Genomic DNA, 22,962 nt, shown 5'->3' on the forward strand with positions numbered 1-22,962 from the left:
TGACGGGTGGTTTACGACGGGTGGTTACAACACCCTGTCCCATGAATGAGGGAACGGCACCTGCCGGTCTCCTTCAAATTCACCACACCTTGTCTCATGAATGAGGGAGCGGCAACGCCGGTCGCCTTCAAATTCACAATATCTTGTTATATGAGTGAGGTAACGGCACCGCCGGTCACCTTCAAACTCACAACAGCTCGTCTCGTAAATGAGGGAACGGCACCGCCGGTCTCCTTCAAATTCACATGAGCCTAGTACCGAACTTACTACCAGTATGTGAGCTATGTCTGCGCAGAATCACTGGGCAGAACCAACGGCCCTATTGAACTGATAACACTTTCGCCTGTAAGGCAGGAACTTCCAGATTGTAAAATCTCACGAACGTAGACGGGGAGGCCCAGCCTGCCGCCATACAGATATCGTGGATGGAAATCCCTCTGGCCCAAGCCCACGAAGAGGCCATGCCTCTGGTGGAGTGTGCTCTGACACCTAGCGGGCACTGCAGGTGTTTGGAAGCGTATGCAGTTGCAATCGCGTCCACTATCCACCTGGACAGGGTCTGTTTCGAGGAGGCAAGACCTTTAGTGCGCCCACCAAACGAAACAAATAGCTGCTCAGAACGCCTGAAGGCGGCGGAGCGTGTGACATAAACCCTCAATGCCCTGACAGGGCAGAGGAAATTGCCACCGTCCCCCTCATCGGATGCTGGCAGAGCCGAGAGGGAGATAATCTGCGCCCTGAAGGGAGTGCCGATCGCTTTGGGGACATAACCATGCCTCGGTCTGAGAATGACCTTAGAGTCATTATGACCGAACTCCATACACGTCGGGCTCACTGAGAGCGCGTGTAGATCCCCCACGCGTTTCACTGAAGCCAGAGCTATCAGAAACGCGGTTTTTAGCGAAAGGAACCTTGGTTCCACAGTCTCGAGCGGTTCAAAGGGATGAGCCTTCAGGGCCTCTAGGACCAAGGCCAGATCCCATATAGGAACCGACGGGGGCCGCGGGGGATTCATCCGTCTGGCTCCTCTGAGGAAACGGACGATGAGCTCGTTCCTTCCTAGCGTGCTACCTAGCGTCGTCTGAGCGAACGCTGCTATAGCCGCCACATACACTTTGAGCGTGGAAGGGGACCTGCCCAATTCCAAAAGCTCTTGGAGGAAGGAGAGCACCCGCTGGACCCCACATTGCTGTGGGTCCAATCCCTTGGAAACACACCACTCTGTGAACACCGACCACTTAGAACTATATAACCGCCTCGTCGAGGGGGCTCTAGAGTGTGAAATCGTGTTCATAACCCCTTCGGGCAGGTCAACGGGTATCCGTTGGTCACCCATACATGCAGAGACCATCGCTCTGGATGGGGATGCCAAACTGACCCTCCTGCTTGAGAGAGAAGGTCTGCTCTCAGCGGAACTGGCCAGGGGGGTGAGTGCGACAGCTTCACCAGCTCTGGGTACCAAATCTGGTTCTCCCAGCGCGGTGCTATAAGGAGCACCGGACGGCGCGTTTCCCTGATTTTCGCTATGACCTGGGGCAATAGGGAGATCGGCAGGAAAGCATACAGCGGGAGGCTGGGCCAAGTTTGGGACAGCGCATCCTCGCTTTTGGACAGAAACGTCGGGCAGCGGGCGTTCTCTTTTGTTGCAAAGAGGTCGAGCTCCGCTCTGCCGAACAAGCGCCATACCAGCTGGACTGTCTGGGGGTGCAGGGACCATTCTCCTGGGAGAATGAGGCCCCTGGACAGCTTGTCCGGGCCCACATTGAGGTGGCCCGGCACGTGCGCAGCTCTCAACGAGCGCAGCGAGCTGTGTGCCCACACGAGCAGGCGTTCTGTCAGATTGCCCAGACCTCTGGACCTGACACCGCCCTGCCGGTTCACGTAGGACACCACTGTGGTGTTGTCCGACCGGACTAACACATGGTGTCCTCGTATAAGCGGGAGAAACTGCTTGAGCGCGTTCTCTACCGCTATCATCTCCAAACAGTTTATGTGTAGGAGTTTTTCCTCGCTCGACCAAAGGCCCGAGGCTGATCTGCCCTCGAAAACGGCGCCCCAACCCGTGGTGGAGGCGTCCGTCGAGATGACCTTGCGGTGTGAGATGGCTCCCATCGTCACTCCCCTCTGGTACCAGTCGGCTACTAACCAGGGCTCTAGGGCTGACACGCAGCCCTGAGTCACTCTGATCCTGAAGCCACCGGACGCCCAGGCTCTGTGAGGCACTCGGGCGTTTAACCAGCATTGCAGCGGGCGCATGCGCATTAAGCCCAGCTGGAGCACAGCTGCAGCTGAGGCCATACGTCCCAGCATCCTCTGAAACAGCTTGAGAGGTGCGATTTTGCCCGGCCGAAAGTACGCAGCCATGCGCCGAACTTGGCGCGCGCGATGGGGTGACAGGCGGGCTGACATTGCCACAGTGTCCAGATTCAAACCCAGAAATGAGGTTGATTGCGTGGGCACTAATGAGCTCTTGGTCCAATTGACCGTGAGCCCTAGGCTGTCCAGATGGCTGAGCAGCATTGCCCTGTGGGCGAGGAGCTCGGCCTCCGACTGCGCCAGGATGAGCCAATCGTCCAGATAGTTCAATACTCGCATCCCTCGATTTCTCAGAGGAGCGAGGGCCGCGTCCATGCACTTCGTAATTGTACGGGGTGCTAGTGACAGGCCGAACGGTGTATTGATAAGCCTGGCCGTCGAAGGCGAATCGTAAGAATGGCCTGTGACGCGGCGTTATCTTGATTTGAAAATATGCATCTTTCAAATCTAGGGAGATTAGCCAGTCTCTCGGGCGAATATGCGCGAGGATCTGCTTGGTCGTGAGCATCTTGAACGATCTTTTCATAAGAGCTTTGTTCAGACGCCTCAGATCCAGAATCGGTCTGAGCGACCCATCCCTTTTTGGCACGAGAAAATACCGGCTGTAAAAGCCTGACTCGCTCATAGAGTGGGGAACCGGTTCTATAGCCCCTTTGCACAGCAGCATGGCTATTTCTGCTCGAAGTAGATGTGCTACTTCCTCGCTCACTCTCGTCTCTGTACGCGCACAGAAGCGCGGAGGGCGGCGAGCGAACTGCAGAGTGTAGCCGTGCTTCACTGTTTTCAGCACCCATTCTGATACACCTGGAATGGCTTCCCACGCTCTCGCGTGCGCCACACGGGATAGAACGGCCTCCGGGCTCGAAACGCCGCGCTTCGCGGGTTTGACGGCCCGTATAGGAGCGGTTAAGAGTGGTTAAGAGTGGCTGTGTGACAGCGCGTGTGGTGGTTAGTCGTGGACGCAAACAAGCGGACACGTGACCTAACTCTAGCACTCGAGCGGCCGGTGGCCGCTTTATGTGAGTGGGGGACACAGGGTTTATAGTGCTTGTGTGCAGGGGTGAACACAGAAAAGTGGGCACATTTACTGCATTTGAAACACATACGGCGCGAGCCGTGCGACCAGAAATAATGCAACTTTTGTGATTTCTCTGGTTCGCCGTAAAAACGGCGGTTATTGACAGGCGAGAAGGCATTTTTGCCGGCTCGTTGGCTGCGTGAAATCCATCTGCAGCAGCCACAGTGGTGGGGGCTGACAGGAAAAAGAGTTTTGACGGTGGTCCGGCCGCGGCGGGACTTAACCGTCGTTTCCCGCCTCTTGCTAGGAGGACTTTGGAGGCTCGGGCTTCAGCGTGATCCTAGGCCGGGGGCCCCGAGGTGGAGGCGGCTTACCACGGCTGGAAGAGCGCGATTTGGGGTGGCCGCTCGGTCTTCTCTGAGACGAAGGGGGCCGCGCTGGGCGCTGCGCGGAGCTCGTTGCTGGCTGGTCACGAGGACGGCGAGCAGCGGAGCTATTGCTAGCGCCGGGGCGTCGAGGCAGGAAAAGGTTCATGGCCTGCGTCGTTTTCTGCACTTCGGAGAAACGGTCGACGATCCCCTTGACCGCTGGTCCGAAAAGCCCAGACGGAGAGAGCGGGGCGTTTAGGAAGGCCGCGCGCTCTGTTTCTCGCATGTCCGCGAGCGTGAGCCAGAGGTGGCGCTCAGCTACCGTGAGGGAGGCCATAGAGCGTCCGAGGGCCTGTGCTGCGGTCTTGGTGGCGCGAAGGGAGAGATCCGTCGCGCTTCGCAAATCCGTGATTAACTCAGCGTCACAGCATTTCTCGTCCAGGTCGCGGAGGAGATTAGCTTGGAGGATTTGCAGCACGGCCATAGAGTGCAGAGCGGACGCAGCTTGACCGGAGGCAGCGAAAGCGCGGCCGATCAGCGATGACGTCACTCTGCAGGCCTTAGACGGGAGGGCAGCCTTTGAGCGCCAACCAGAAGGCGGGCAAAGGTGCGCTGCGACCGCCTCTTCCACCGGAGAGATAGCGTTGTAGCCTTTCTCAGCCGCGCCGTCAACTTGTGAGAGCGTCGAAGAAGCCTGAGACGAGACCCTTGCGGAGAATGGCGCGTTCCAGGACCTTGCGAGCTCCTCGTGAAGCTCTGGCAGAAAGGGTGCAGTCCTGGAGGTGGGCGCACGGCGGCGACTGTTTAGGAAGCATCTGTCAAGTCGGTTCGGCGCTGCCACCTTGGGCGGGGCCCATTCAAGGCCTAGCTGCTCGACAGCCCGGGTGAGAAGGCGCAAAAGTTCGGCGTCCTCACCCGCTCGAGAGCGTCCGGAGCCCCGGACTGAAGAGGTCACGGAAGACCAGTCCTCGCTGTCGGAAGCCATGATGGAGCAGCTGTCGGCGCGTTCCGCGGCCGCATCCGCCTCATCCCCGGAGGCGGCAACAGAAATGGCGGCCTGGGGTGGGGGGCGGGGAAGGTGAGAGTGAAGCGGGCGGGAAAGGTTCCGGCGAGCTTCTCCCTGCGAACTCCGGAGTCCGCTGCGAGCGGCGCTTCTTTCTGCGCGGCGTGGCAGGGACTGGAGGGATATCATCTTCGAACAGGACGAGTCGAGCCCGCAGGGTCGACATCGTCAGTTCTTCGCACTCTTGGCATCCGCCAGCGAGGAGTGCGGCGGCGGCGTGATCACGGCCCAGGCAGAGAGCGCAGATCACATGGCGGTCCCCGGAGCTGAGCTGCGCGTGACACGAGCCGCAGGTGGAACGAGACATTTGTATCAACGCTCGGCTCTTTTTGTGAAAAGTGTGACGCAGCGGCGACAACACTTTGAGCGTAAAAGGATATGGGGCTGCCGGATAGCAGAGCAGGCACGGAAGGCTGAAGGTGGCGCGATGCTGCCGGCTTCCTCAGGCGCTGTCCTCTGCTTGCTTGTCTGCGCGGTCACGGCGGCGGGTTCCAGATCCAGCGATGCGAAGGGCTTCGCTGAAGAAAAGAAAATCGAATATGCAGCCCGTGAGCCCTGCTTATATACACGTGGCCACGCCCCACCTGTAGGCAAATGAAGCCAGGTGGGCGCGAAGCGCCCTCATTGGTCGCCACGTCACGCGGGCTCACCGATAGGCTGCTGCAGTTGCCAGCAGAGCAGCCAATAGCACGCTGGAATAGCCTGCTATGGTCTGCCAGGCTGCCGCACTGCGTTGACAATGTTACAAAATTAAGGATAATTTTGGGTTTTTCAGAAATCTCGAAGAAAGAATACTTTCCCGTAGCGTAAGGAACTTACGCAATACGAGAGAACCTCTCGTAAGAGAACTAAAGTTTGATTCAGTTCAATTAATGAACTGGCTCGACCTATAATCAAATTATTTGTTCAAATGATTTGTGTTTTCTGTTTGGTCTGATTATTGTTTAATCTTGTTTGTATTCAGAGGGTTTTGTTTGTAAGTGCATAGACTGTACCAAACATCAGCTCTGAGTATTGTAAAGTGTAAAGCCTACTTCCTCCTGAATACTCATTTGGACTGATTATTTCTGTGATGCTCTTGGATGCTTGTTCTGGATCAGGGACTGCCAGGAATCGTGTTTTTCTGGCATTTATATGAGCCTGATTTCGATACATACATAAATACTTATTACTGTCATCACAATTTCACAATTTCAAGAGTGAATCCCTCATTTAAATGCGGATGGGCCTATGTCACGGGGTGACAAAACAAACCTAACGGGACTAAGATCCTGGTGAATGCAGTTGTTCAGGATTTTCCAGTGAACACCCGGTCCATGCCCTGTGAATCTGTTGCCGTGGCAGCGGGGCTGATTGCCTGAGTGACAGCAGGTGTGGGGCAATTATAGAGAACGCTGTGAGAGGGACACCTATTGAGATGAGGCTTTAAAAACAGAGAGAAAACAGACTGTTGTGTGGATCTCCTCCCGTATGATGCTGTGTTTGTCGGCGGGTTGTTCTTTTTATTGAGGCTGGGCTGTGGAGTGGGGAAGATTGAAGCTGTGGAAGCGGAAGGAAGGAGTGAAGTATTTGTCAGCGAAGACTTGAGGAATATCGTCAGTAGTGAGAAAGACGCAAGTGATGAGTATTTGATCCGTTGTTTATATACACTAACACTGAAGTGGTGTGGAGAGTTTGGAAAATGTTTGGCACGAGTGAACTATTACACCGAGTGAATTAATGATCTGTCTCCAACTTCTGTCCTCTCCTTGCCGAATGTGACGATCGCTGCATCGTTCTTCTGCTTTCCCGGAGCAAAGTCAAGCCCTGATCGAGGACGAGATCCGATCTGGTGGGAGAAAAGACCGGTGGGTGAGTGCTGGCCCGAATGCACGGTGTGCGAGTGGAATTGCAGTGCCTGAAGTGAAGATTTACACGGTTTGTGCTGTGAAGTGAAATTTGTGTGTGGAGAAGTAATAGAAGTCTGCCGGGCACTCCTCTCCTACAGTCTTCCACCCGCTGTCTCTAACGAAGGGTCTTGATAAAGCAACCGCCCAACCTCCTGCTTTGAAAAGACCCGGCCCTGTTAATGCTGAGTGCTCCATATATCATGTACTGTTGAAACTGTGCTGTGTCTGTTCAAGTGCTCAGCCGACGTGAGCGTCCCGCTCAAAGTGTCCTCCCCGCCTGGTGGTCTCCACACGCCCCTATTGGAAGCCTTTACCCTGTTCAGAAGAAAAGGTATATCAGTTGCAAGCTTCATGTACTGTTGAACCGTTGAAACTGTGCTGTGTCTCTCCCAGTGTTCAGCCGACGTGAGCACCCCGCCCTACGTGTCCTCCCCGCCTGGTGGTCTCCACACGCCCTTATTGGAAGCCTTGATCCTGTTCAAAGGAGAGAAGGTATATCGGTTGCAAAGCTTCACATACTGTTGAACCGTTGAGACCTTGCTATACTGTTCCAGTGCTCAGCTGAAGTGGAGTGTTCCGCCTAAAGTGTCCTTCCCGCCTGGTGGTCTCCACACGCTCCTATTGGAAGCCTTGACCCTGTTCGAAAGGAGAGAAGGTATATCGGTTGCAAAGCTTCACATACTGTTGAACCGTTGAGACCTTGCTATACTGTTCCAGTGCTCAGCTGAAGTGGAGTGTTCCGCCTAAAGTGTCCTTCCCGCCTGGTGGTCCCCACACGCCCTATTTGGAAGCCTTTACCCTGCTCAGAAGAAGAGAGTGGCTCGCTTGCCCCCACCTCTGAGTACCTCCCTCCAGAGTAACCCCAGTGACTCGCTTCGCCCTCGCATTGGCATACTTACCTGGTTCCAGTCTGAATGGGGTTCGTATGACCACGGCCTCCCCTCTTGAGTCCCGTAGAGGAGTACTTACCCAGTGACCTACCTGGACGGCGCGGGGATTCCCCCCTGATTCCCCTCCGAGCCTCCGGTCCGCCACGAGCGTCCCTCCCGTCCCGGGCGGTCTGTAGACTCTTGAACTGTCCTGGTGGCAAGAAGAAGATTTTAATTAGGACTTATCCAATTCATTGACATTTTAATATAATAAATAAACTGTAATATTTTATTCCCTTGTCTGTCTGGTCTTTGACACGTTCCTCGAGGTGGTTCCCGGGTTTTTCAGGGGTGGGTGCAGTCTGGGTTGGCCGGCCCCGACCTGTGACACCTATATGGAGGCGTGTATGTGGCCGCTTGCCAAGAATGGAAAACGAAAGTTGTATTCAAATTCTGAATATATATCTCCTAGACAGCGCACAAAGAGCGTTCCCTTTATAATCACTAAAAGCTAGGGGTGTAACGGTACACAAAACTGACGGTTTGGTACATTCCTTGGTTTTGAAGTCATGGTTCTGTACGGGTTCGGTACAGCACGGGAGAGAAAACTAATTATAAAATTGCTTTTTATTATACAGTGGTTTACTGAACAATTTGTGTCTGTCCTTTAATGAATTAAATTATAACTAAACGTTTCTTAAAGATAATGCTGTAAACTATAGGGAGCCCTTTAAAGCCTGAGCCCAAACTATTAGCTTTAATTCAGCTGATATTTATTTTAGATATAATAATCAACACTAAAATAGCACGTTGTATGCAAACATGTAAACTTTACATAAGGCAGTTTTTGCATTGGCTTTTAAATCAAGTTATAAAATTCTGTTTTTACTCCAATTCGTAGTTGAAATATAATAATTTATACACACTGTCTGGCATTTTCATAACCAACATACATTAAATAATCAAGACATCGCTAAAAGGTTAAGTACAATATAATGAATACATAGTAATAATAATGTTTTTATTTTTTATAGTGCCTTTCAAGAACCCAAGGTCGCTTCACAAAGTAATACAATCAAAAGACAAACAAAGTAACAGGCAGTCTGCTTATTATTACAATCAAACAAGCAGACAAGCATATGGAGACAAAAAAGAACTACAGATAATTAACATAAGAAGTTATAGAATCAAAGAAAACATCAAATACAATAATGTAATCATGTGACATAAAAAATTAGAAAGTGGAAGACAGAAGTACAGAGGAAAATAATTTACAGAGCATGGAAAATAGAAGAGTTTTAAATTAGGATTAAAGGTCTGGAGAGTAGGGGCAGATTAGGGGGCAGTTTATTCCAAAGTTTAGGGCCTATAACACTACACACAGTCGAGATGTTATACCTCGGTACGTCAAGCAAATGATCATTTCTAGACTTGAGAGTCTGGGCAGGAACATATGGTTGCACTAACTCAGCAAGGTATTGGGTGCGGGGCCATGACAGGCTTTACACACTAAAACTGAAAGTTTAAACTGGATACAATTGACCACAAGAAGTCAGTGAAGTTGGTAAAGGATGTGAATGATATGTGCAGATTTTTTATTAAATGTAAGGTCTCGAGCAGCAGAGTTTTGCACCATTTGAAGGCAATGTATAGCTTTGGTAGGGAAGCCACTATATAAGGGATTACAGTAGTCCAATCTGGAGGTAATAAAAGCGTGGATAACAGTTTCAGCATCTCCGAAGTTAAGGGAGGGGCGGATACTAACAATATTCAAATTTATTTCACGGTTAAACCCAACTCAGCTTGTCTACCTGCTTCTGTCAACTCTTGCCTTCAGGAACTTAAAACCTGGATCTCTGATAACTTCTTACAGCTTAATGCTGATAAAACTGAAGTCCTGTTGATTCACACGAAATCCTGTTGATTCACAGGCTATTATCACGGTCGTCTCCCTCGGTCCGGAAGGGGGCACAGGGATGTCCCCTCTGGAGCCGGGCCTGGTTTTGTGTGTTTTTCGCAGCATTCACGCTAAAAACCAATGCTGCCTCTCAGTCTTCTTGCCACTCAGTGGGCGTTACCGCAGTCACTTGGCCGATGGAGACGTCATGTGCGTACCCTCTATACAGGTGTAGTTCCTGCTTCCTGTCATGTAATTGCTCAGTTTTGAAGGCCTAATCTGGACACCATCAATATCCAGTGGTGGGCTGTCAGGGCCATCAGGGCCTTCTCCGCTGGCCCTGTCAAAATAAAAAATAATTCATTATTAAATTAAATTAATGTGTCTGAGCGTGTCTAAATTCAGTTACTCTCTATTTCAGTACGTTACAATTATATTTCCAGAAAGAATGTGGTTATTTTTTGTGAGGCTGAGCTGTATTTTCAGCATCTAAATGCATCACAGCTCCGTGGACCAGCACTAGTTTTATAGCTAGCCTTCAGTTGAAGCTGCCATTTTCCATTGGATCATAAATTTGACTGATGTGTGTCATCAGCAAATCGGATTTTGATGTGTAGTGATAGAACGCCCCAGAGGCCCAGCGATGTGCCGGCGCTACCCCCCGTTGATGTCATCATCCTTTTAACTTTTTGCGGGTTGTGAGCGATCTATGTGAAATAAGCTATGGCCGCTACGGATGACGGGCTGCATTCTAAGGAGCTTCGTGGGCATCCTGATGTCAAGCCGGTAGCGTTAGCAGTTTTTTCTGTTTCTTTTGATGTTCTTGTTGGTCTGTGTTTTTGTTTGTTTGTTTAAGAGTATTTGTGCCAGTGAGTTGATTTTGATTCATTTCACCAGTTGCCTAAACACGTGAGTACAGTGGTATCAATAAATAGTTAAATTGCCTTTTTGTCTCGTGTGTCCTTATATGTTGCTTGCCCCTTTCCCAACGAGCACTTTGAAAGCGGGGTAGGCAACAGTAGTACATACGGTGCATGACTGTGTTTTGTGTGTGGTGTATCGGTGTGTGTGGTGTTGTTATGGCGGCGGCGTGGGGTGTGTTGATCGTTAGTGAAGGCCCTTACTGAAACCCCATATGAACTGTTGGCAGATAGAGAAGGAATTGGCTCAAATTTCCAATCATTTGAGATGAGCAAACCAGTACCTCCACCCCTCCCAATCGGGCGAGGGGTTTGTGAAAAAGTGAAATAAGTAGAGAGGGCCGCAGGAGTGGCAGTATCCTCTGGTTTGAGCCAGGTTTCAGTTAGGGCCATGAGACTGAGATGTGAATGAGTGGAGGTAGATTAAATAAAGTCTGCTTTGTTTACAGCAGACTGGCAATTCCAGAGACCAATTGGAATGGACATTAATATATCAGGAAATAAGTAAACAATGCAGATTATTAGGATTACGTCGTCTTGAATGTACAGAGCATGATTTACGGGTGTTAGTAGTAATAGTAGAGATTTGGAAGCACATAGCAAATACGGGTCAGAAAAATAGATGAAAAAAAAAAAAGCTAAACACAAAAGTGACAGAGAGAAGTGAAAGCTATACTCAAGTGCCTTGTCGGTGTCCTTGCTCGAGTGGAGTCGTGCAGAGTAGAGTCGAATGGTCTTTACACTCTTCGGTCTTCACACGAGGGCTGCCGCGGAGTACCACTCAATTTATACTCACTTTAAGTGTCGTTATTGAATACAGCTGGCTATGCCTAGCGTAAACTCTTTACTTGTGCAAGGTCACGTGGTCAGCACGCTAACAAACGCGACTACAAACACAAAGCCCACTACACCACACAGACAATGTTCTAAATAACAGCTGAACTACAGATCAAATGAGAAAATTGATACAGTACTCACACAGTATTTGTTCTTCCTGTCGGTCGATTGCTTCTAACTAAACTGAATGTAAACAATGCACACTAATATAACACACTGGCTTAGGCCACGCCTAGCGAAACCTCTTTACTCATGCAAGATCACAGGGTCAGCACGCTAACAAACGCGACTACAAACACAAAGCCCACTACACCACATAGACAATGTTCCAAATAACAGCTGAACTACAGATCAAATGAGAAAATTGATACAGTACTCACACAGTAGTTGTTCTCCCTGTCGGTCGGTTGCTTCTCACTCAAAGCGAATAACCTTATTTTTTTATCAAACTAATAAATTAAAGGTTATTTCTTAATAACTAGCATCAGCTAAATGACCTCTAATGCAAATTCGAAAATCACATAGTGATAATATACAACAATACCAAGGTCTCTGGAAAGGATTCAAGGATTTTTTTATTGTCATTTCATAACATGAGTACATGAGAGTAATGTAAATAGTCAAATGTTATTAGCAATGATGCTGAGGAAGATGAAACTCCTCTATTGGTACCACTTTGTTTGTCATCTATTAAAAAAACAATAAATAAATAACCAACAAATCTATAATCTAATAATCTGTTGTTCTCTCTTTATATTGTTTTGTGACTAATAGCTGTCAAGTTGGTGAATGGACCCAACCTCTGTTCTGGAAGAGTGGAGATTCTCCATAATGGAATATGGGGAACAGTGTGTGATGATCTGTGGGATTCTGCAGACGCGGCAGTGGTGTGTCGAGAAGTGGGCTGTGGGAGTGTTATAGAGGCAAAGAGTAATGCTTATTTTGGACAAGGTTCTGGACAAATATGGTTGGATGATGTCCAGTGCCGTGGGAATGAATCTACTTTGGCAAACTGTTCATCAAATGCATGGGGATCACATAACTGTGGGCACTATGAAGATGCTGGAGTCGTCTGTCAAGGTGAGTCAAATACATTTATACAACTTATGTATATTTGGGATGTTGTACAGTATACACCGATCAGGCATAACACTGAGCACTGACAGGTAAAGGGAATAACACTGATTATCTCTTCATCACGTCACCTGTTAGTGGGTGGCATATATTAGGCAGCCAGTGAACATTTTGTCCTTAAAGTTAATGTGGAAGAAGCAGGAAAAATGGGACAGCGTAAGTTTTGAGCGAGTTTGACAAGGGCCAAATTGTGATGGCTAGACGACTGGGTCAGAGCATCTCCAAAACTGCAGCTCTTGTGGGGTGTTCCCGTCCTGCAGTGGTCAGTATCTATCAAAAGTGCTCCAAGGAAGGAACAGTGGTGACCCGGCCACAGGGTCATGGGCGGCCAAGGCTCATTGATGCACGTGGGGAGCGAAGGCTGGCCCGTGTGGTCCGATCAAACAGACGAGCTACTGGAGCTCAAATTGCTCAAGAAGTTAATGCTGGTTCTGATAGAAAGGTGTCAGAATACACAGTGCATCTCAGTTTGTTGTGTATGGGGCGACACAGCCGCTGACCAGTCAGGGTGCCCATGCTGACCCCTATCCACCGATGAAAGCACCAACAGTGGCACGTGAGCATCAGAACTGGACCACGGAGCAATGGAAGAAAGTGGCCTGGTCTGATGAATCACGTTTTCATTTACATCATGTGGATGGCCGGGTGTGTGTGGCTTACCTGGGGAACACATGGCACCAGGTGCACTATGGGAAGAAGGCAAGCCAGCGGAGGCAGTGTGATGCTTTCGGCAATGTTCTGCTGGGAAACCTTGGGTCCAGCCATCCATGTGGATGCTACTTTGACACGCACCACCTACCTAAGCATTGTTGCAGACCATGCACACCCTTTCATGGAAACGGTATTCCCTGGTGGCTGTGGCTCTTTCAGCAGATAATGCGCCGCCACAAAGCAAGAATGGTTTGAGGAGCACCGCAACGAATTTGAGGTGTTAACTTGACCTCCAAATTCCCCAGATCTCATTCTAGTGGCGCATCTGTGGGATGTGCTGAACAAACAAGTCCGATCCATTAAGGAACCACCTCACAACTTACAGGACTTAAAGAATCTGCTTCTAACATATTGGTGCCAGATACCACAGCACACCTTCAGGGGTCTAGAGGAGTCCATGCCTTGAGGTGTCAGGGCTGTTTTGGCAGAAAAATGGGGACAAACACAATATTAGGAATGTGGTCATTATATTATGACTGTTCGGTTTATTTTCTCATTAGCAATGCAACAGTGTTACATGTTCTAAATACCATGATCTACTTGAAATAACCAGTGTATCATTATAGTATTTCATGTTTTGTTTTTCAATTGCACAACAATTGTTTTTATTATACAACACTTATGCTTCAATTACGGGGTCAAGCTCACCAATGGCATGCACATTACACTGTTGAGTACATTTGTGTGACCACACTGGTGGTGAACTTAGGAACAGTAGATCAAAGGCTATGAGTCCATTTAGTTAAATGTATAACTTTGTAATTTTTACCCAGTTGATTCCATGGGCTAAATGAATTCATGCTTTGCATCTTTGCGATTGACTTTCTCAGCATGTTGAAGGCGATTGGTTTAGAGCAGGGGTTTTCAAATTGTGTGAATGTGAGCCTCCCCTTAGAGTAGGTAAGGACAGCCGAGCCCCCCCTTCCCCAAAATCCTGTCCGCCTGCTCTAACCCACACACGCCTCGGCAGTAAATGCCATCTTCTGTGTGTTCCTGGCAATGATGAGTTTCAATAACAACTAATAAAATGTAAATATTTTTTCATATTGTATTTTATTTCCTTTTTTTTTTTAAGAAGTGCATTCATAAATCTTTGCAACAGCAAATAACTTCCAGCTTTATGCAGGCCTATTTGAGGCTACTTTTAAAAATCACAGAACATCAGTAGGCCTAACCATAAGTCAACAAAACATGCTTAACATGTGAATGTTACAAGTGTGAAACTTGTGTCTGGGTCTTAAAGGGATAGTTCACTTTAAAATGAAAATTCTGTCATCACATACTCACCCTCAATTTGTTTCAAGCCTGTATGAATTTCTTCTGCTGCACACAAAGCAAGATATTTTGAAGAATGTCAGTAACCAAACAGTTAACTGGTCCCATTGACTTCCATAGTAAGAAAAAATATACTATGGAGGTCAATGGGACCAGTTAACTGTTTGGTTACTGACATTCTTCAAAATATTTAGCAGAAGAAAGAAATTCATACAGGCTTGAAACATTGAGGGTGAGTATATGATGACAGAATTTTCATTTTAAAGTGAACTATCTCTTTAAGCGCACATTTTAATGCACATCTTCTCGAACAAAATCAGCACAATGGACAGCTCTCTGATCAATGAACAACAACGCTTTTTGTTCACGGAGCGCATAACACATAACAGTCAACTGCATTGAAGGCATGTTCAAAAAGATTTGCATTACAATTGCAAAATTATTTATAATCATACATTCAGATTTAAACAATAAACAAAATGCACCATTCACGTCATTTGCACGTGTCATTCACGTCATTTGAATTTGAATTTTGAACTTTGAATAACCGCCCATATCAGTGGGAACAATGAGGACGCGCTTTTGACGCGCAGAGGTGTTCGATGCGGGGCTGCACTGCAGAGAGAAATAAACGCAAGTCGTCCTCCACCTGCAGCCTTGATCTGTATTTATTTTTAATCATGGTCAGTGCGGAAAACCCACACTCACACAAGTAAGTGGAGGTGAAGGGGATTAGGACTTGCATAGCCTTAGTGGAGATCTGAGGGAACTCGCTCTCCACAGACAACCAGAAACGCGTGATCGGCATTTAGTCTCTGCTTCAAGTCCCCATTCGAGCTGAATAAAATAAAAAATTTAAAATAAAAAAGTTCGATTTCGTGCATTGATTTGTATTAGGCCTACACTAGTCTTTTCTGTCTGTGTCAGCTGCAAAAATTAAGTTGAAGATCGCCATCTCCGTATTGAAGAAGCCAAGCCTACAGAGAGAAATGCACATCATGGATTACATTGAGTAACGTTAGCTAGCCTATTTCTTTTCGTTTTGAATAGTTTCGTTTAAAGAAATGTAAAGCTTTCTTAAATATTTTTCATGTCTATGAGGCATAAACTGAGTTTCGATTAATTTATAATAAAAAATTAAAGAGATATGAGATATGAATTTATGATGCGCTCCAGTTCACGCGTGCAATGCAATTGATCGCGGCTATATTTGCTTCTTATTTATTAAATCCAGGCAATTTGTTGAATAAACATTAATTAAAATTAAGATACAATTTATACAAAACGAAATTCACTTTAAACTAAAGAAAGTCTTTCTACAAAACGAAACTTAATGAAGTGGTCATGTCTGACCCACTCCATGTCCCCGATCCTATCTTACTCATGGTGTTCACTTTTCATAATCAACATATAGATGGAAAAAAATAACATATAATATTTTAACATATGAAACTAAATGCGCTTATTTAATGGCTACAACACATGGCTATTAGGCACATTCAAGTTAATTCTCCAATTAATTTTAAAATGATTGAAAAAAATAAACATAGCCTACCCCTTAAAAAAATAATTGTATTGCAGTTTTTTGAGCACCTGTGCACACGTTGAGCCAGAAGGAGCCATTGCTTAATCTGTCAGCATTACTACTTGTCAGTAATCAGTCAACTCGTTTGTACCACGACGCGAGTATCCCGCGTAGCTTTTACCCAGCCGCGACGCGAGTATATGGTTTATCTTTATTTTTTCTTCACGTCGCGCCTCCCCTGTGGCTCTTTGGCGCCCCCCAGGGGAGGCGCGCCTCACCTATTGAAAACCGCTGGTTTAGAGAATAAAAAAAACATTTTTGAACATCATTTTCAGTGTGGGAAAGACCATGAAAATGAAGAAATCCATTCTGTTACTGTAACAGACTGTAATCTTCTCTCTCTTTCTGTAATAGGCCAGACACCAACTAGTGCAACAACACGGACAGGTAATTATACACCTTTAAAATTAGAACCAGATCTGGTGGTGATCTTGGGAAAAGTCAATCAAAAGCTATGAGTACATTTAGCTTAAATTAGAACTTTGTAACTTTGTCTGGGAAAGACCATGCAAATGAAGAAATCTGTTTCTGGAACTGTAATAGAATTTAATCATCTCTCTCTTTCTGTAATAGGCCAGACACCAACTAGTGCAACAACACGGACAGGTAATTATACACCTTTAAAATTAGAACCAGATCTGGTGGTGATCTTGGGAAAAGTCAATCAAAAGCTATGAGTACATTTAGCTTCATTTAGAACTTTGTAACTTTGTCTGGGAAAGACCATGCAAATGAAGAAATCTGTTTCTGGAACTGTAATAGACTATAATCATCTCTCTCTTTCTGTAATAGGCCAGACACCAACTAGTGCAACACCACGGACAGGTAATTATACACCTTTGAATTAGAAGCAGATCTGCTTTTCTCACAACTTGTAAAACAGTCTTAAACATTTGTTTGAACTGAAAAACATGAAGCACTGCAATCAGTCATCTTCATCTTCCTAACATTGTTGTGTATTTGTGTGTTATATTCTTTCTGCTGCAACAGCGACATTGAACACGATTGCCTCACAGCCAGGAGTCAAAGGTAATGATGCTGAGGAGGATGAAACTCCACTATTGTTGACAAAATAATTAGTTTGTATCTCATCAAAAATGCAAACAATCAAAAAGATGTATAAACAAAAAACCTAATAATCTGTTTTTCTATCTTAAATGTTTTGTGACTAATAGCTGTCAAGTTGGTGAATGGACCCAACCTCTGTTCTGGAAGAGTGGAGATTCTCCATAATGGAATATGGGGAACAGTGTGTGATGATCTGTGGGATTCTGCAGACGCGGCAGTGGTGTGTCGAGAAGTGGGCTGTGGGAGTGTTATAGAGGCAAAGACTGATGCTTATTTTGGACAAGGTTCTGGACAAATATGGTTGGATGATGTCCAATGCCGTGGGAATGAATCTACTTTGGCAAACTGTTCATCAAGAGCATGGGGATCACATGACTGTGTGCACTATGAAGATGCCGGAGTCGTCTGTCAAGGTGAGTCAAACACATTTATACAACTGATGTGTAGTGACTTGTGCTCATCTCACCGATGAAGTTGTGATTTTTGGATCACACGTCACTTAAGGTGTGGTTATGAGTACATCAGATGACTACTTCCTGCCCTTTTAGTCAGCCAAGGCCCCGGTCAAGGACTTTTTACCTTAGCAGTATGAGAACTCTCCCATCAGGGGGCCGTTCAATCCTTTGGGATTAATGTAAACTGGAGGGAGTTGGTCAGCCGATTTATCTGAAAGATTGGTGAGATATTATTAACTTGTAGAGCATCTTTACTGCGTTATCAACACAAGGACAACACAAGTGAAAATTACATTTATTAACAGAAAGATAAACAAGAGTAAATCAACACAACTACTAAATTACTACCATAAATTATAAAGGAATAAAGTGCATAAGAGGCATAAAATACAAGTGATTAAGTTGGCTGTGGCTATGGCAGAGTTATGTGATTTTATGGAAAGATAAATTGCTGTTTCTCTGAATCTAATAAGGTGAAGAACCTTTTAATGCATCAAACAAATAAAGGAAAGTTTATTTGTTTTATAACTAGCATCAACTAAATTACCTTTAAAACAAATTAGAAAATCATATACTAATAATAATAAACAACAGTTCCAAGGTTTCTGGAAATGATCCAAGTTAAAATCAGCCAAACAGGTTGGGTTAGTTTAGGTACAATAGTTAAAATGGGGTCTGATTTTACTGTGTGAGGAATCAGGTGTTAAAAGAATGAGATATAAAACAGAAGAACGGTGTATAGTCCGTAGCACTGTAACAGTTAGGTGCAACTGTTCCTTTTGTAGTTTTCCTGCCTGTCACTAGGGGGAGGTAACCATGCTAGCTCACTCTTTTATAGATTGTAGCCATGTGCTGTAGCAGGGCTAGGAGCCAGACACAAGGCCTCGTCCCGCTCTCACAGTCCCTCAGCCTCGCTGCTCGCCACAGTCTTATTATAGGGAGATGAGATGGTCTGTATCTCTTACCATTGGAGAAAGCATAACCAATGGTTCAAACAGCTCAATGTGAGAGGCAACGTGAAACGCAAATACATAAATCATAAATAATCAAGTATACGTCATTGCTTGATTAAGTGGTGGAAATGACGGATGATGGGCACAGCACGATAACAAACAGACATTTACAGTCAACGTACACACCCAGCAAGTGTAGCGTTCAAACTCAAAACAGCTCAGAAACACGCGTCAGTTTAAATAGATGTGTGCGTGGTTTGGGTTTCAAGTGTGTTTAGATAACTATAAAAAAGTTCAAGTTCCCTGGAACATATTTAGCTATTAGATCTATTGAATTACTTTTTAACAAATTGAATAACAGTGGTCATAATAGCATATTAGCAGTACGTGCCTCGTGCCTTGCCTAGTATCGCCAACTCAATCATCAGAATCCTCAGTAATCCTCTGCAAACTTCGACAGCTGGTTGAACCGGCTCATTTGGTTCTTTGTGAGTCGGACGTGCTACTTCGGCTTGTGCGTCTTGCATCATCACCCCAGAACTAAAGTTTGATTCAGTTCAATTAATGAACTGGCTCGACCTATAATCAAATTATTTGTTCAAATGATTTGTGTTTTCTGTTTGGTCTGATTATTGTTTAATCTTGTTTGTATTCAGAGGGTTTTGTTTGTAAGTGCATAGACTGTACCAAACATCAGCTCTGAGTATTGTAAAGTGTAAAGCCTACTTCCTCCTGAATACTCATTTGGACTGATTATTTCTGTGATGCTCTTGGATGCTTGTTCTGGATCAAGGACTGCCAGGAATCGTGTTTTTCTGGCATTTATATGAGCCTGATTTCGATACATACATAAATACTTATTACTGTCATCACAATTTCGAGAGTGAATCCCTCATTTAAATGCGGATGGGCCTATATGGAGGCGTGTATGTGGCCGCTTGCCAAGAATGGAAAACGAAAGTTGTATTCAAATTCTGAATATATATCTCCTAGACAGCGCACAAAGAGCGTTCCCTTTATAATCACTAAAAGCTAGGGGTGTAACGGTACACAAAACTGACGGTTTGGTACATTCCTTGGTTTTGAAGTCATGGTTCGGTACGGGTTCGGTACAGCACGGGAGAGAAAACTAATTATAAAATTGCTTTTTATTATACAGTGGTTTACTGAACAATTTGTGTCTGTCCTTTAATGAATTAAATTATAACTAAACGTTTCTTAAAGATAATGCTGTAAACTATAGGGAGCCCTTACTCACACATTACTATAATATTAAAGGACAGAGCCCAAACAGAACTGGACCACGGAGCAATGGAAGAAAGTGGCCTGGTCTGATGAATCACGTTTTCATTTACATCATGTGGATGGCCGGGTGTGTGTGGCTTACCTGGGGAACACATGGCACCAGGTGCACTATGGGAAGAAGGCAAGCCAGCGGAGGCAGTGTGATGCTTTCGGCAATGTTCTGCTGGGAAACCTTGGGTCCAGCCATCCATGTGGATGCTACTTTGACACGCACCACCTACCTAAGCATTGTTGCAGACCATGCACACCCTTTCATGGAAACGGTATTCCCTGGTGGCTGTGGCTCTTTCAGCAGATAATGCGCCGCCACAAAGCAAGAATGGTTTGAGGAGCACCGCAACGAATTTGAGGTGTTAACTTGACCTCCAAATTCCCCAGATCTCATTCTAGTGGCGCATCTGTGGGATGTGCTGAACAAACAAGTCCGATCCATTAAGGAACCACCTCACAACTTACAGGACTTAAAGAATCTGCTTCTAACATATTGGTGCCAGATACCACAGCACACCTTCAGGGGTCTAGAGGAGTCCATGCCTTGAGGTGTCAGGGCTGTTTTGGCAGAAAAATGGGGACAAACACAATATTAGGAATGTGGTCATTATATTATGACTGTTCGGTTTATTTTCTCATTAGCAATGCAACAGTGTTACATGTTCTAAATACCATGATCTACTTGAAATAACCAGTGTATCATTATAGTATTTCATGTTTTGTTTTTCAATTGCACAACAATTGTTTTTATTATACAACACTTATGCTTCAATTACGGGGTCAAGCTCACCAATGGCATGCACATTACACTGTTGAGTACATTTGTGTGACCACACTGGTGGTGAACTTAGGAACAGTAGATCAAAGGCTATGAGTCCATTTAGTTAAATGTATAACTTTGTAATTTTTACCCAGTTGATTCCATGGGCTAAATGAATTCATGCTTTGCATCTTTGCGATTGACTTTCTCAGCATGTTGAAGGCGATTGGTTTAGAGCAGGGGTTTTCAAATTGTGTGAATGTGAGCCTCCCCTTAGAGTAGGTAAGGACAGCCGAGCCCCCCCTTCCCCAAAATCCTGTCCGCCTGCTCTAACCCACACACGCCTCGGCAGTAAATGCCATCTTCTGTGTGTTCCTGGCAATGATGAGTTTCAATAACAACTAATAAAATGTAAATATTTTTTCATATTGTATTTTATTTCCTTTTTTTTTTTAAGAAGTGCATTCATAAATCTTTGCAACAGCAAATAACTTCCAACTTTATGCAGGCCTATTTGAGGCTACTTTTAAAAATCACAGAACATCAGTAGGCCTAACCATAAGTCAACAAAACATGCTTAACATGTGAATGTTACAAGTGTGAAACTTGTGTCTGGGTCTTAAAGGGATAGTTCACTTTAAAATGAAAATTCTGTCATCACATACTCACCCTCAATTTGTTTCAAGCCTGTATGAATTTCTTCTGCTGCACACAAAGCAAGATATTTTGAAGAATGTCAGTAACCAAACAGTTAACTGGTCCCATTGACTTCCATAGTAAGAAAAAATATACTATGGAGGTCAATGGGACCAGTTAACTGTTTGGTTACTGACATTCTTCAAAATATCTTGCTTTGTGTTTAGCAGAAGAAAGAAATTCATACAGGCTTGAAACATTGAGGGTGAGTATATGATGACAGAATTTTCATTTTAAAGTGAACTATCTCTTTAAGCGCACATTTTAATGCACATCTTCTCGAACAAAATCAGCACAATGGACAGCTCTCTGATCAATGAACAACAACGCTTTTTGTTCACGGAGCGCATAACACATAACAGTCAACTGCATTGAAGGCATGTTCAAAAAGATTTGCATTACAATTGCAAAATTATTTATAATCATACATTCAGATTTAAACAATAAACAAAATGCACCATTCACGTCATTTGCACGTGTCATTCACGTCATTTGAATTTGAATTTTGAACTTTGAATAACCGCCCATATCAGTGGGAACAATGAGGACGCGCTTTTGACGCGCAGAGGTGTTCGATGCGGGGCTGCACTGCAGAGAGAAATAAACGCAAGTCGTCCTCCACCTGCAGCCTTGATCTGTATTTATTTTTAATCATGGTCAGTGCGGAAAACCCACACTCACACAAGTAAGTGGAGGTGAAGGGGATTAGGACTTGCATAGCCTTAGTGGAGATCTGAGGGAACTCGCTCTCCACAGACAACCAGAAACGCGTGATCGGCATTTAGTCTCTGCTTCAAGTCCCCATTCGAGCTGAATAAAATAAAAAATTTAAAATAAAAAAGTTCGATTTCGTGCATTGATTTGTATTAGGCCTACACTAGTCTTTTCTGTCTGTGTCAGCTGCAAAAATTAAGTTGAAGATCGCCATCTCCGTATTGAAGAAGCCAAGCCTACAGAGAGAAATGCACATCATGGATTACATTGAGTAACGTTAGCTAGCCTATTTCTTTTCGTTTTGAATAGTTTCGTTTAAAGAAATGTAAAGCTTTCTTAAATATTTTTCATGTCTATGAGGCATAAACTGAGTTTCGATTAATTTATAATAAAAAATTAAAGAGATATGAGATATGAATTTATGATGCGCTCCAGTTCACGCGTGCAATGCAATTGATCGCGGCTATATTTGCTTCTTATTTATTAAATCCAGGCAATTTGTTGAATAAACATTAATTAAAATTAAGATACAATTTATACAAAACGAAATTCACTTTAAACTAAAGAAAGTCTTTCTACAAAACGAAACTTAATGAAGTGGTCATGTCTGACCCACTCCATGTCCCCGATCCTATCTTACTCATGGTGTTCACTTTTCATAATCAACATATAGATGGAAAAAAATAACATATAATATTTTAACATATGAAACTAAATGCGCTTATTTAATGGCTACAACACATGGCTATTAGGCACATTGAAGTTAATTCTCCAATTAATTTTAAAATGATTGAAAAAAATAAACATAGCCTACCCCTTAAAAAAATAATTGTATTGCAGTTTTTTGAGCACCTGTGCACACGTTGAGCCAGAAGGAGCCATTGCTTAATCTGTCAGCATTACTACTTGTCAGTAATCAGTCAACTCGTTTGTACCACGACGCGAGTATCCCGCGTAGCTTTTACCCAGCCGCGACGCGAGTATATGGTTTATCTTTATTTTTTCTTCACGTCGCGCCTCCCCTGTGGCTCTTTGGCGCCCCCCAGGGGAGGCGCGCCTCACCTATTGAAAACCGCTGGTTTAGAGAATAAAAAAAACATTTTTGAACATCATTTTCAGTGTGGGAAAGATCATGAAA

At 45.2% G+C, this 22,962-nt stretch overlaps 1 protein-coding gene across 5 annotated transcripts in view; it reads left to right on the forward strand.

Moving 5' to 3' along the window:
- LOC307121369 (scavenger receptor cysteine-rich domain-containing protein DMBT1-like) overlaps positions 1 to 22,962 on the forward strand; it is a 125,526-nt gene that overhangs the window by 8,115 nt on the left and 94,449 nt on the right. For all 5 annotated transcript variants that reach the window (XM_079808925.1, XM_079808926.1, XM_079808928.1 and 2 more), the window contains exons 6-11: positions 11,952 to 12,257; positions 16,237 to 16,269; positions 16,456 to 16,488; positions 16,675 to 16,707; positions 16,873 to 16,911; positions 17,058 to 17,363. In XM_079808925.1, the coding sequence (XP_079665051.1) occupies positions 11,952 to 12,257; positions 16,237 to 16,269; positions 16,456 to 16,488; positions 16,675 to 16,707; positions 16,873 to 16,911; positions 17,058 to 17,363 (750 nt within the window). The remainder of the gene's footprint in view (positions 1 to 11,951; positions 12,258 to 16,236; positions 16,270 to 16,455; positions 16,489 to 16,674; positions 16,708 to 16,872; positions 16,912 to 17,057; positions 17,364 to 22,962) is intronic.

Source organism: Gobio gobio (genome assembly GCF_949357685.1).
Source record: "Gobio gobio genome assembly, chromosome: 25".
In the NCBI taxonomy this organism is placed as follows: Eukaryota; Metazoa; Chordata; class Actinopteri; order Cypriniformes; family Gobionidae; genus Gobio; species Gobio gobio.